General features: G+C 36.5%; 1 protein-coding gene across 2 annotated transcripts in view; it reads right to left on the reverse strand.

Moving 5' to 3' along the window:
* LOC127433270 (talin-1-like) overlaps window positions 1–12,795 on the reverse strand; it is a 264,085-nt gene that overhangs the window by 155,057 nt on the left and 96,233 nt on the right. For both annotated transcript variants that reach the window (XM_051684988.1, XM_051684989.1), the window contains 8 exons: window positions 12,014–12,111; window positions 9,321–9,450; window positions 4,930–5,082; window positions 1,579–1,721; window positions 1,268–1,395; window positions 987–1,047; window positions 507–611; window positions 268–423 (listed from right to left, as the gene is read on the reverse strand). In XM_051684988.1, the coding sequence (XP_051540948.1) occupies window positions 268–423; window positions 507–611; window positions 987–1,047; window positions 1,268–1,395; window positions 1,579–1,721; window positions 4,930–5,082; window positions 9,321–9,450; window positions 12,014–12,111 (974 nt within the window). The remainder of the gene's footprint in view (window positions 1–267; window positions 424–506; window positions 612–986; window positions 1,048–1,267; window positions 1,396–1,578; window positions 1,722–4,929; window positions 5,083–9,320; window positions 9,451–12,013; window positions 12,112–12,795) is intronic.

Consider the following 12,795-nt stretch of genomic DNA (forward strand, 5'->3'; position numbering starts at 1 on the left):
GCAGTTCCGATCAATATAGCAGTCGTGAAAGTGATGAGACATATACCAATTTACAATAACATCAAATTAACAACACAATTTAAAGTCTAGAAATAGACTTTCAAAATTTAAAGTTTAGAAATAAAGATTTCTAAAAAAAAAAAATGTTATGTGCCACCAAATTCATGGTGTCAGTTTCATTCAAATGCAAGGTATTCTCAGAATACAACTGTCTGATAGAAAACACAGCAGATATATTTGTATATTCATTAGCAATGTGATTGTTACCAAGGTGAAGCTCTTTGGAGAAGCTGCCCAGCGTTTGATGTTGGTCAGACTCCATTCCTGAATCACCTCTTTAGTCTTCTCATCTACTCTCATCACACACTCTTTAGTGATGCCCAACAAACGAGGAACCAGCTTGTTTTTTCCTTTCATTTTTTCCTATAAAAGCATTTACATTACCATTAATGCAAGAAAGCAGGAAAAAGTTGTGACATTCATTGATAATAAAGCGAAATGTTTACCTTGACCAAGAAGAAGGACACGCCATATGTTTTGAGAGATCTGGCTAGTTTGACATAACTCACTTTAGCCTCAATCTCTGTCATGTTCTGGTAGTTTTTATGTGCCTAAGTAAAAAAAAAAAAAAAGTGTTTCTCATTAAAATTTAATTCAATTTTGCTCAGTTTTGCTTAATCTTTGAACGGTCAAAACACACAAGTGCTAATTGGCAAGGTCTATACTAATACAAACAAATGATACACCGTAGTAAATTTAGTTCTATTCACAATTCTGAATTATGTGAATTCTACAGCTCCCAGAATGCCTTATGTTATATTAAAATGTTTATATACAGTATTTTTACAGACACACGCCATAAGAATAACACAAAATAAGGAAAAACTATTTTTCCATAATGTTTGACTGGGTTAGAGTCGTGTGTTTTCATAATTGCCCCTTCCAACAGATAACCTGTATCTCAACAACACGCCTGAACATCTCACCTGGAAGATCTTTTTCTCACCCTTGTTCTTGATGTACTCTTTGGGTAGGAATTCTTTCAAACTGGATGAGAGAATGCAAGAACTAATAATTGCAATTTCTGATGCAGGTTAATGAAGCAGTAATTTGATATATCTCAGGAAAACTGTCAAAAATGTGTGCAGTTCATATTTCACCACAAAATCATGAGAAAGAAATAAGAAATTATATTTTGAAGCAACTAATGAAGTAAATAGGCAACTAAACATCAGATTCAGGTCAAATAAAGATGTGAAGAGCTTACTCGAGGAATCCAGGTTTGTGTTTGGTTTCATTGTGGTCTCCAAACTGGATCTGGCACTGGTATCCAGCAAACTCGCAGGCCTTATCAAAGGAGACGGGGTGCGAGCCATTCAGAATGTCATCACGGGCCTGGAAGAAGAACATCAATACAGGTGAATGAGAACAAAGTGAACCAAGTTAACCACACAAGAGTGTATTGGAGGAACCAGCCTGAGAGATACAATTTATGCCAGCAATCTGATGAACTGCCCAATGCTGTGTAGTAATTTTCCGTTGATGAATGACCTGTAGGTCATATTTGCTGGTCTTTACCTGCACGTAGAGCAGGTTGAGCTGTACAGGATCTCTGGAATCCACATTCTGATCAGAGTAGAAGAACTTCCTCCTGAGCAGCAGCATCTCTGACTCCTCCACACCTTGCTCTCGCAGCGTCCGCCCGTGATCCAGCCAATTCACTGAACATCCATCAAAACACAGCTTTCACATCGGTAAAACAACACTAGATTCATCCAAATATTTACGTTTGGCCACACGTGACTGAATGTATGTTTCTCATGAAATTAGTTAATTAGACAAATATGAATTGTGCTTTTATGTGAAATTCTTAACAAAACGACAATTTTAATATGATTTTTTACAATATTTCTGATTGAGCAGATAGTGGAGGAAAGGCAGACAACAAGTATCCAGTGCCATGTATCACAAAAAAGCTGAACAAATTCTGGAATCCAGGATTGGTTTTAGTTTGACAAAACTCACCAAATCCAATCAGGCTTCATTAGGGTTAAGTGGTATCAAGACGCTCGTTACAAACATTCTCTATCAATTCAGGCTTTGATCCCGAGGTTATGATTAGTTCACGAGCGCGTTCACATGAATGAAGCAAACAGACAATCGTGTGCGAGATAGCGCAAGTCACATCTCGTGAGAGAGTCAGCGAGATTTACTTCTCTGCTTAAGATGTTCATGAAAATTCTGATAAATTATAAGAATTTAAACACAGTTATAACACAGCACAAGAGGACATTAAAAAATATGATCAATCAAAACACATTTACACAACACGAATAAACACTATGAAACCATGAATAATTATAATATATTTGACAGCACAGAGGATCACTTGTAAATGATAAAAAATGTAAAGGCATTTACATAGCAAGAAGAAACATTGCTGCTGCTAGAGCACGAACAAAATCTGAATGTGATGAAAATATTCAAACAGATAATATATCGATGTGAAAGTAACTTTCTATAGGTCCACAACAAGAACATTAAAGCTTGTAATTTTAAAAGTTTAATATCTTAATTTGAAATGTAAATAAATTGAAATTAAAAGCTTTATTATTAATTTAAATTGCTAACTTAATATCATTTAATACTATTAGACATTAATACACTATCGAATAATAAAAATGTGAGCAATTGGAAAATGAGTAGATGGTATGCACTAATAAAGACTTATTTGTTCTTTCTTTCTAACAGCATAAGACACAACAAAGAGATATTTGGTGTGCTTTTATTGAACTTCAAGTGAAATACTACAGGTGCATCTCAATAAATTAGAATGTCGTGGAAAAGTTCATTTATTTCAGTAATTCAACTCAAATTGTGAAACTCGTGTATTAAATAAATTCAGTGCACACAGACTGAAGTAGTTTAAGTCTTTGGTTCTTTTAATTGTGATGATTTTGGCTCACATTTAACAAAAACCCACCAATTCACTATCTCAAAAAATTAGAATACATCATAAGACCAATAAAAAAAACATTTTTAGTGAATTGTTGGCCTTCTGGAAAGTATGTTCATTTACTGTATATGTACTCAATACTTGGTAGGGGCTCCTTTTGCTTTAATTACTGCCTCAATTCGGCGTGGCATGGAGGTGATCAGTTTGTGGCACTGCTGAGGTGGTATGGAAGCCCAGGTTTCTTTGACAGTGGCCTTCAGCTCATCTGCATTTTTTGGTCTCTTGTTTCTCATTTTCCTCTTGACAATACCCCATAGATTCTCTATGTGGTTCAGGTCTGGTGAGTTTGCTGGCCAGTCAAGCACACCAACACCATGGTCATTTAACCAACTTTTGGTGCTTTTGGCAGTGTGGGCAGGTGCCAAATCCTGCTGGAAAATGAAATCAGCATCTTTAAAAAGCTGGTCATCAGAAGGAAGCATGAAGCGCTCCAAAATTTCTTGGTAAACGGGTGCAGTGACTTTGCTTTTCAAAAAACACAATGGACCAACACCAGCAGATGACATTGCACCCCAAATCATCACAGACTGTGGAAACTTAACACTGGACTTCAAGCAACTTGGGCTATGAGCTTCTCCACCCTTCCTCCAGACTCTAGGACCTTGGTTTCCAAATGAAATACAAAACTTGCTCTCATCTGAAAAGAGGACTTTGGACCACTGGGCAACAGTCCAGTTCTTCTTCTCCTTAGCCCAGGTAAGATGCCTCTGACGTTATCTGTGGTTCAGGATTGGCTTAACAAGAGGAATACGACAACTGTAGCCAAATTCCTTGACACGTCTGTGTGTGGTGGCTCTTGATGCCTTGACCCCAGCCTCAGTCCATTCCTTGTGAAGTTCACCCAAATTCTTGAATCGATTTTGCTGGACAATCATAAGGCTGCGGTTCTCTCGGTTGGTTGTGCATCTTTTTCTTCAACACTTTTTCCTTCCACTCAACTTTCTGTTAACATGCTTGGATACAGCACTCTGTGAACAGCCAGCTTCTTTGGCAATGAATGTTTGTGGCTTACCCTCCTTGTGAAGGGTGTCAATGATTGTCTTCTGGACAACTGTCAGATCAGCAGTCTTCCCCATGATTGTGTAGCCTAGTGAACCAAACTGAGAGACCATTTTGAAGGCTCAGGAAACCTTTGCAGGTGTTTTGAGTTGATTAGCTGATTGGCATGTCAAAATATTCTAATTTTTTGAGATAGTGAATTGGTGGGTTTTTGTTAAATGTGAGCCAAAATCATCACAATTAAAAGAACCAAAGACTTAAACTACTTCAGTCTCTGTGCATTGAATTTATTTAATACACGAGTTTCACAATTTGAGTTGAATTACTGAAATAAATTAACTTTTCCACGACATTCTAATTTATTGAGATGCACCTGTATATGTTCATGGCATCTCTGGGTGGCATTCACACGTTTCTGATATATACACAGTATATTGTGGAGTGATTAAGTTTTTATATTTTAAAGTAATTCAATCATTACTGATATTGTATTAATATCTTGAAATTATTTAATTATTTTAGGTTTATTTATTCATGCATGTTTTATGGAAAATGATTGGAAAAAAATTATAGTGTCTTTAAACAAATGCAAGACTGCCAAAAATATATTTCTTGCAATAAATAATGATCATAAATAGCTTATTTTGTAAAAATGTCTCGTTGAAGTGTACTTTAAATTGGAGTGAGAAATACTGGGGGGAGTGACTGTCACTTTACTCACAGCTGATTGGTTCAGTATCTGGATGAGATCTCTGATCGGGAACATAACCTGCCCTGGAGCAGGTTAGCCGATTAGTGTATGTACTGTGGTGAGGAACACCGATGGTTTTTCTTTTTAAACTGCAGAGCAGCTAAAGTAGCAAACAATATGAATCATTATTTGTTGTATTCATGCTAAGCAAAATGTTACATACACTCATCATCTGTGTGAAGTTTCTGTTTAAGTTTCTCCATTTTCTTGTCGTCTCTCAGGAGGGTCTTGTCTCTCTTTAGCGTCCCGGTGGTTTCTTCTTTCTTCTCCTCTCCCAAGTCACGCACCAGCGAATATTCGTCATAGTTTGTGATGCCTGAGAGACAGGGGGTGTTTTCAAATCTCATTATATTCAAAATACTTTACAATCATCATATTATTACAATTAAACCTCTAAAAGCGATCTTACATTTATTTTCTTTTATTTACATTTATATTTTACTGGTAAATCTTACTCACCAAAATGCCTTACAATAAAGTGCACAAATCATGTTGGCATGTTAATGCCTAAAAGATTTGTCCATTTTCTGAAGAAAACGTGAGTGGTGCTTGCTAATGAAAAAGTCACAACTACGATACTAGCGTGTTGTGGGTGTGTGCTAGGCCGTTGCTAGGTGGTGGCTTACAGGCCCAAATCAAAAGAGCCTGATCGCTTGACAGTAACAGCACCCCTCTCCTCAACAAGCTGCACAATATGAGGTATCATTCATGTGCGTGACAAACAATGCGGGATGAATTAATAGAATCAAATTCTATTTATCTAATAACCGGCAGTATTAACCAGTTATTAACCGTTAACCAACAAGCCATAAGTCAAACAAGTGACCAAACAGGCATGACAAAGGCTAAACATGTTTTGTCAACAAGTCTATACTGGCTGAAACAAAAACAGGCTCATATGACAGATGTGCATAATTATTCACAGTAGCACTATCTTTGATTTTTGAGAGGAATGTAAACAAGATTGTGAGGGATAGACTTACCGCTCTTCAATGACATGCACTGTATAAAGCTATCAAAGAGCTCCTAGAACACATCTAAATCCAGTTTTCTGGAGTTTTTGTCAACTAAAATTTCTTGTCAACTAAAGTTTCATCAGCGGAACCAAAAACACTTTAAATAACTGTACCACCCATTGAAGAGACTGTAATTTCTGTCAAAATTTAAAAAATGGCACTTCTGTGAATAAGGACTTATGTTATTAAATTAACATTTGAATGAACAACTGTATTTTTTTATATTTAGCAACAAACAAATTTTGAATGGATCGCTTGCAAATGAACCTATGAGTAGGGATGCACCGATGTATCGGCTGACGATATTTATGAATTTGACAATTACTGACCAAATTAAAACCATCTGCATATCGGTTATTAGCATGAAAAAGCAAATATGAAAAACTGATGGTGTATTTACAATTAATCAGTAACACACTTTGTAAAAACAAATGCACAATCCAGAAATAATAATAGCCACAATATGTAAAAAGGTTTGCACTCCTAAGAACATGTAATATTTGATTTTTCTTATGTTAATGTGGAAAAACTGCCATAAATCAACGTGACAGCTGTGAAAGCGGCACTTACCCACAGTCTACATGATGAGGGAAACCATCCAAAACACTTGAAACCAGCAGACTTTGACTTTTGAGAAATCGGTATGATATCCATTAATGCTGCATGATTGAATTAAGATTGATATGGCCTTGCGTGAAACCTTAAAAGGCTGCGTTTTAAAATACAGTCTGCATTCAGTGCTTCAGTCAATGCTCTGTGAGCAAGTGGCGCCCTCTAGTGGTCTGGATGGCAAAATCCATTATCCATTATACAACTATAATACAGAATTTAAAAGGGAATTTTGTTCCTTTGGTTAACTTCAAATGTTTCCATGATGTGGTTAACATTTCCGTGGAATTGCCCAACATATGCATGGTATGAATTTGTAATGTTCTATCATGTATAGTACATACATGTCAAATGTGAGTTCTGTTGTTTTAAACTGCAAAACCAGAAGTGCCAAAATGTTTAAGTACAAAATAACTTTTTTTCATATAAATCATCATGTTATCATATTTAGTTATTTTTTAAATATTTTTATCTTCTGTTCATATTTTATTGTGGCTCTCTTTAAAATTTTGGCCTGTCAGGTGTTCAATAGATCCAATCCATGTTCAATGGAAATTTTTTATTGTTTGAACAGTAAAAAGGCGTTTGTAGCTCTTTGTACATTTTTAAAGCATTTATCCTAAGTAAAACAGTGATCTGATGACAAAATAAGGCAAGTGACAAAATATCGATATTGGTATCAGCCTATAGGTTTTTGTTAAAATCGGTATCAGTATTGGCCAAACATTGTCCTATCGGTGCATCCCTACCTATGAGGCCACAACTTTTGCCACAAATGGAAGAATAAAATCAGTCTTAGCCTACCAACAAATTGTGCTGCTGGGCAATCCTAATAATTTTTGTTCAGAAAAATCAATATACCTACATGGGCAGGGGTCAGTTTGGAACACAGCCGGTTGAGAGTAAGACCGTTCCCAAATTAGCGACGTCTCCCTTGCAACATAAATAAAATGGAGGGCTGTAAACATATGCTCTTAGATGTCGAGGTTTGCATAGTTTGCATCGGAACATGTTATCTTCACAGACGAAATGGTCCCAGACAGTGCTCTTTGTAGCTGTATGCTTCATATTTCCCAAACTTTCAGACAGAGTGCTGACTAGAACCAAGAAATATGATCATATTAGCCCCATTTTATCGTCGTTACATTGGCTACCTGTTAAATTTCTTATTCATTTTAAAATTCTGTTAACTACGTACAAAGCATTGAATGGTCTAGCTCCACAGTACTTAAGTGACCTTCTGACACGCTATATTCCATCACGTTCATTACGATCACAAAATTCTGGCCTGTTAATAGTTCCTAGAATATCAAAATCCACAAAAGGAGGTAGATCCTTTTCATATTTGGCTCCAAAACTATGGAATAGTCTCCCTAACACTGTTCGAGATGCAGACACACTCACTCAGTTTAAGTCTAGACTAAAGACTCATAGCATACACCTAATTTATTATCCATCAACTCACAATTAGGCTGCTTTAGTTAGGTCTGCTGGAACCAGAAACCAGAAACATTGATCATGATCATAACTCTGCAATAAACTGAATGGCATCTATGCTAATATTATTCTGTTTGTTTCCTTGTCTCAACCTCGGGACTCCTATCCTGAGGTCACCAGAACAGGCTGGATCCAGCTCCATTCCACTGCTATGTGTCTCTGAGTCATCACACGACTAATAGCAGCCGATGCCAGCCAAACATCACTTCAGTCTATTACGATGGACATCAGAGGATGAACTGATGCTCCAACCATAAGACATGGGATACATCATATGCCATTGCCTGAACCTTGGACTTAGGATAGACCTCACCGAAATCACCGGCCGGTTGAACTGCGATGCACCTCACTGATCTCTGCCTGCATCACCTCAGTCTAATGATGGACTACACTCTTATAATGGAATACATAGACTATCAATTAATTGCCAATAAAACCCTTCATCAGCCAACTAACAACGACAATGCATCTGTGTGAACTTCTGCAGTAATCCAGAATGAACTTCAAAGACATTAGTCATTAATCTTACAGTTCATACAAAATCTTTGTTTAAACACTGACCCTTAAACACTTACTTAAATAATTTTAAACCATGGCTTGCACTATACATAAGTAATATTGGCATTATATACATGATGTTAGCCAGAGGGGAACTGGCTCCCACAGAGAGCCTGGTTTCTCCCAAGGTTATTTTTCTCCATTAACCAACATCTTATGGAGTTTTGTTTTCCTTGCCTCAGTCGCCTTCGGCTTGCTCACTGGGTTTCTAAATATAATTATTTAATTACTTTTTTTTTAAACACAATTCACAATCTTTTTTTGTCAAACTACACAGTGATGACTCTAAAACATTATAGATATTACAGTTTCATTTTCAGTTAATGCATGATTTTCTGTAAAGCTGCTTTGAAACGATATGTGTTGTGAAAGGCGCTATACAAATAAAAATGACTTGACTCAGAGGAAGACACGTTTACGCGTTTAATAGCACCCTGTATGAAAAACCTTACATGTCTTTAATTGTTTCTTCTAAACAACAATAATTTTTAACCGATCATTTTAGTAAAACAAATTGTTAATGCTGGTTCATCAGCTAGCCAACTACATCCCTAGTGCTGAAGTTTAATCCTTAGGATTAGTGGGTGTGAAAAAAATCCTAACCTTGATTTTGAGTAATAGTGATGCTTGACTTAGCAAATACCACTAATTAGATAAACCATGTTATTAGACGAGCATTCTCGTGAAGATGAAGAGTGTGAGCACTGAAGCCTCTGGTAACCCAGTGGCAATCCAGACTTAAAACCTGTCATTCATGTTTGATATAAACCAGCAAAGTTCTGACGCAGAAATGACTGAAAAGCATTCAGAGTGGAGATTCCACTTTTAGGACTGCTTTCTCATATGGTCAAAGCCATTAATTGCACTAACTTACCTATCCTGGCACAGATGGTCATTAGCATGTCACTGACGATTTTAGAGTCATCCACCATGACGGTTTTAACAGTCCCGTCCAACATGCGGATCTTCAGCGGTCTCTGTTTCTTCTTGTACTCCAGAGTGTCCTATGAAACACAAAGGTGTCCATGACAAAGTACATACTGAACCTAAATACGGTTGATTAATACTGTTCTCTACACACACAGAGAGTGACAACCATATTCTATAACCAAATTCTCTACTGAAAATTCAGGTATTGACAACTGCATTTTCAGAAACTCCACATAGTGTACAAAACTGAACAAAACAAATAGTTGTTAATGACGTGATCAATAGCACATCTGATATACAGTGAATCCAGAAAGTATTCAGACCCCTTCATTTTTTTCCACATTTTGTAATGTTGCAGCCTTATGCAAAAATGCTTTAAATTATTATTTTTTTCACATCAATCTACACTACATACCCCATAATGACAAAGCAAAAACCAGATTTTTGATAACTTTGCAAATGTATTAAAAAGAAAAAAAATTAAATATCACATTGACGTAAGTATTCAGACCCTTAACTCAGTACTTAGTTGAAGCACCTTTGGCAGCGATTACAGCCTCAAGTCTTTTTGGGTATGATGCGACAAGCTTTGCACACCTGTATTTGGGGATTTTCTGCCATCCTTCTCTGCAGATCCTCTCAAGCACTGCAGGTTGGATGGGAACATAGGCGGACAGCCATTTTCAGGTCTCTACAGAGATGTTCGATTGGGTTCAAGTCTGGGCTCTGGCTGGGCCACTCAAGGACATTCACAGAGTTGTCCCTAAGTTGCATTGTCTTGGTTGTGTGCTTAGGGTCATTGTCCTGTTGGAAGGTGAATTGTTCAGCCCAGTCTGAGGTCCTGAGCGCTCTGGACCAGGTTTTTATTAAGGATATCTCTGCATTTTGCTGCGTTCATCTTTCCTTCAACTCTGACCAGTCCCCCAGTCCCTGCCGCTGAAAAACACACCCACAGCATGATGCTACCACCACCATGCTTCCCCGTTGTGATGGCCAAATAATCTTGTTTCTCACAGTCTTAGAGTCCTTTAGGTGATTTTTTGCTTTCTTGCACTGAGGAGAGGCTTCCTTCTGCCACTCTGCCATAAAGCCTAGATCGGTGGAGTGTTGCAGTGATCGTTGTCCTTCTGCGAGTTTCTCCCATCTCCACACATGATCTCTGGTGCTCAACCAGAGTGACCATCAGGTTCTTGGTCACCTTTCTTACCAAGGCCCAACACCAAATTGGTTAAATTGGTGGCAGTCATGTTTTCTGTTTACAGGTGCAAGACCCTGAACCGTTGCTGGTTGTCATTCCCACAACTTTGCAGCGTGGCCCATATAATATACCATTTGTAAAAGCCAGTAACTTAAGTGTACAGTTGTTATGCATCTATCTTATATGTATTTAGGCACTGGTTATCAAGCCCTTTACAATACAAGTAAAAAATTTGAAATACATTCATTCAATAAGGGCTACACATTACATAAAATTTCATGATATATCGTAAATGAACTAATCTGGTAAGCTTATTGTCATCAGAGACTGTTTAGCCCAAGCCGGAGCACTTGAATTAAAACAAATGGGAGACATTGAAACACCCAATGTCGTGGATGTAGAAAAAAAATTTCCGCCTTACAGGTAAAAGAGTCAATCACCTTTAAGGTACAGATATCGTCTGTCAGTCAACTCAGATGTCAGATTTTACTGATGATTTGAAATATGTAAAATGAACAATATTTACTTGAAATGCCACATGTAATGGCAACAATTATATTTTTTTAAAGAACAGTAATTAGATTATTACAGAATCCTTTATATTTAGGAAAAATATGTGTTCAGAGGAAGGAATGGATGTGTGTACACCAGTTAACAGTTTGTGCTATTTAATATTATTTGTCATTTAGTTATTTAAATTGACCTCCTGCTTTCAAACTGTGGACAAACAGTTGTTTTTGTTTAGTTTTAATAATGTGAAAAGCTATCAGCAATTTATGTTTTATTTTTATATTGTAAGGTTTGTATTTTAACTAATATTTTAGATGTTCTGCACACAATGTATAGCATAAATTAATACATTTATATTATTTCTTAGCCTTTATGTGCACACTAAAAGAGAACATTAGGATAGATAGGAAAACATGTTTTTTCAATAAAATACAGGAATTAAAATTAGATTGTTATCTGATTAATTGATTAAATTAAAAAATAATCCACATATTAATCATGATCAAACTACTTGTAAGATGCCACCCCAAAGCCTACCATTGTAAATACAAATTTACCATATTGCCCTGGCCATTGTGACTGATGTTTTTCTGCCTTTGGATGGCTTCTTATTTAAGTCATAAACGGGATTTGAACCTGGGAACTCTCGCACTTGAAGCAAGAAACATAGCCATAAACCCATCTCTTTATCTTGACATGGGATTTTGAACATGTAAATTGTTAATTAAGCCTCCTTTTTCTTAAGATTGACATTAATTCTGGATAATACTTTTTACAAAATGTCAAGCAATTTCACTCGGAAATGTCATTGTTTTCTGGCTTTAAGAAAAATTATTATTTGAAAATAATTGTAATTGATTTTAAGAAACAGCTTGCCTATCATTATCATTAAACAGGTTCAAAATTTGCAAAAAAAAAAAGAAACTCACCCCATTCCTAAGCATGTAGTAGTCCAGTGCTTTGCCTGCCTCCAGCCAAATGCCCTTCTTTGGGTCCTCATCTGACAGGAACAGTCCATAATCACTAGCTACAAGAGCAACAGAAGAGTTTGTTGGGGTTACAACCTAATAAATGTGTCAAAACCATGTCCTGAGGGAATCTGCAGACTTTTCTACATTTTCTGCGCTGATTTTGGGGGAAAATCTGAGGAATTCATTCAACCGTGAAAAATTTGATAAAATGAGCTGAAAGTACAGCACTCTTATTTGTAGCTGAAAGCATAATCAAAATATACAAAATACTTAATAAACAAACACACAAGATATGGCAGGATGTGTAGAATTTTGCGAATGACAGGTGTTCCAATATTGCAGAAATCTGCAGAAATTTCTGCGGAGTGTATCATGTGTAGTTCCAGAGTAAGTTTAAAGAATAAGGCAAAATGTATTTGTCAATGTGCCTATGGTGTGTTGTTACACATCTATGATACATTTGTACATTAATTGGTTTGCAAAAACTTTCTGACATTTCCCTTGAGTTATTAAATAAGATTTGGAATTAAATGAAGATTTACTGAGTAATAATTGGTCCCAAACTACCTAAGTTTATAAACACATTTCACACACTAGACCATTTTACTACAATTTGCCTTCTTGGCATCAGTATTTCAAATGCAGGCTCATTCTCATGGAATAGATTGTGTCTCCCAAATGATCATGCTTGTTATAAAGCACTGACAGACAAGCTATTTAACACCGCTGCACATTCCACA

The sequence above is a fragment of the Myxocyprinus asiaticus genome, chromosome 43, assembly GCF_019703515.2.
Source record: "Myxocyprinus asiaticus isolate MX2 ecotype Aquarium Trade chromosome 43, UBuf_Myxa_2, whole genome shotgun sequence".
NCBI classification, from domain to species: domain Eukaryota; kingdom Metazoa; phylum Chordata; class Actinopteri; order Cypriniformes; family Catostomidae; genus Myxocyprinus; species Myxocyprinus asiaticus.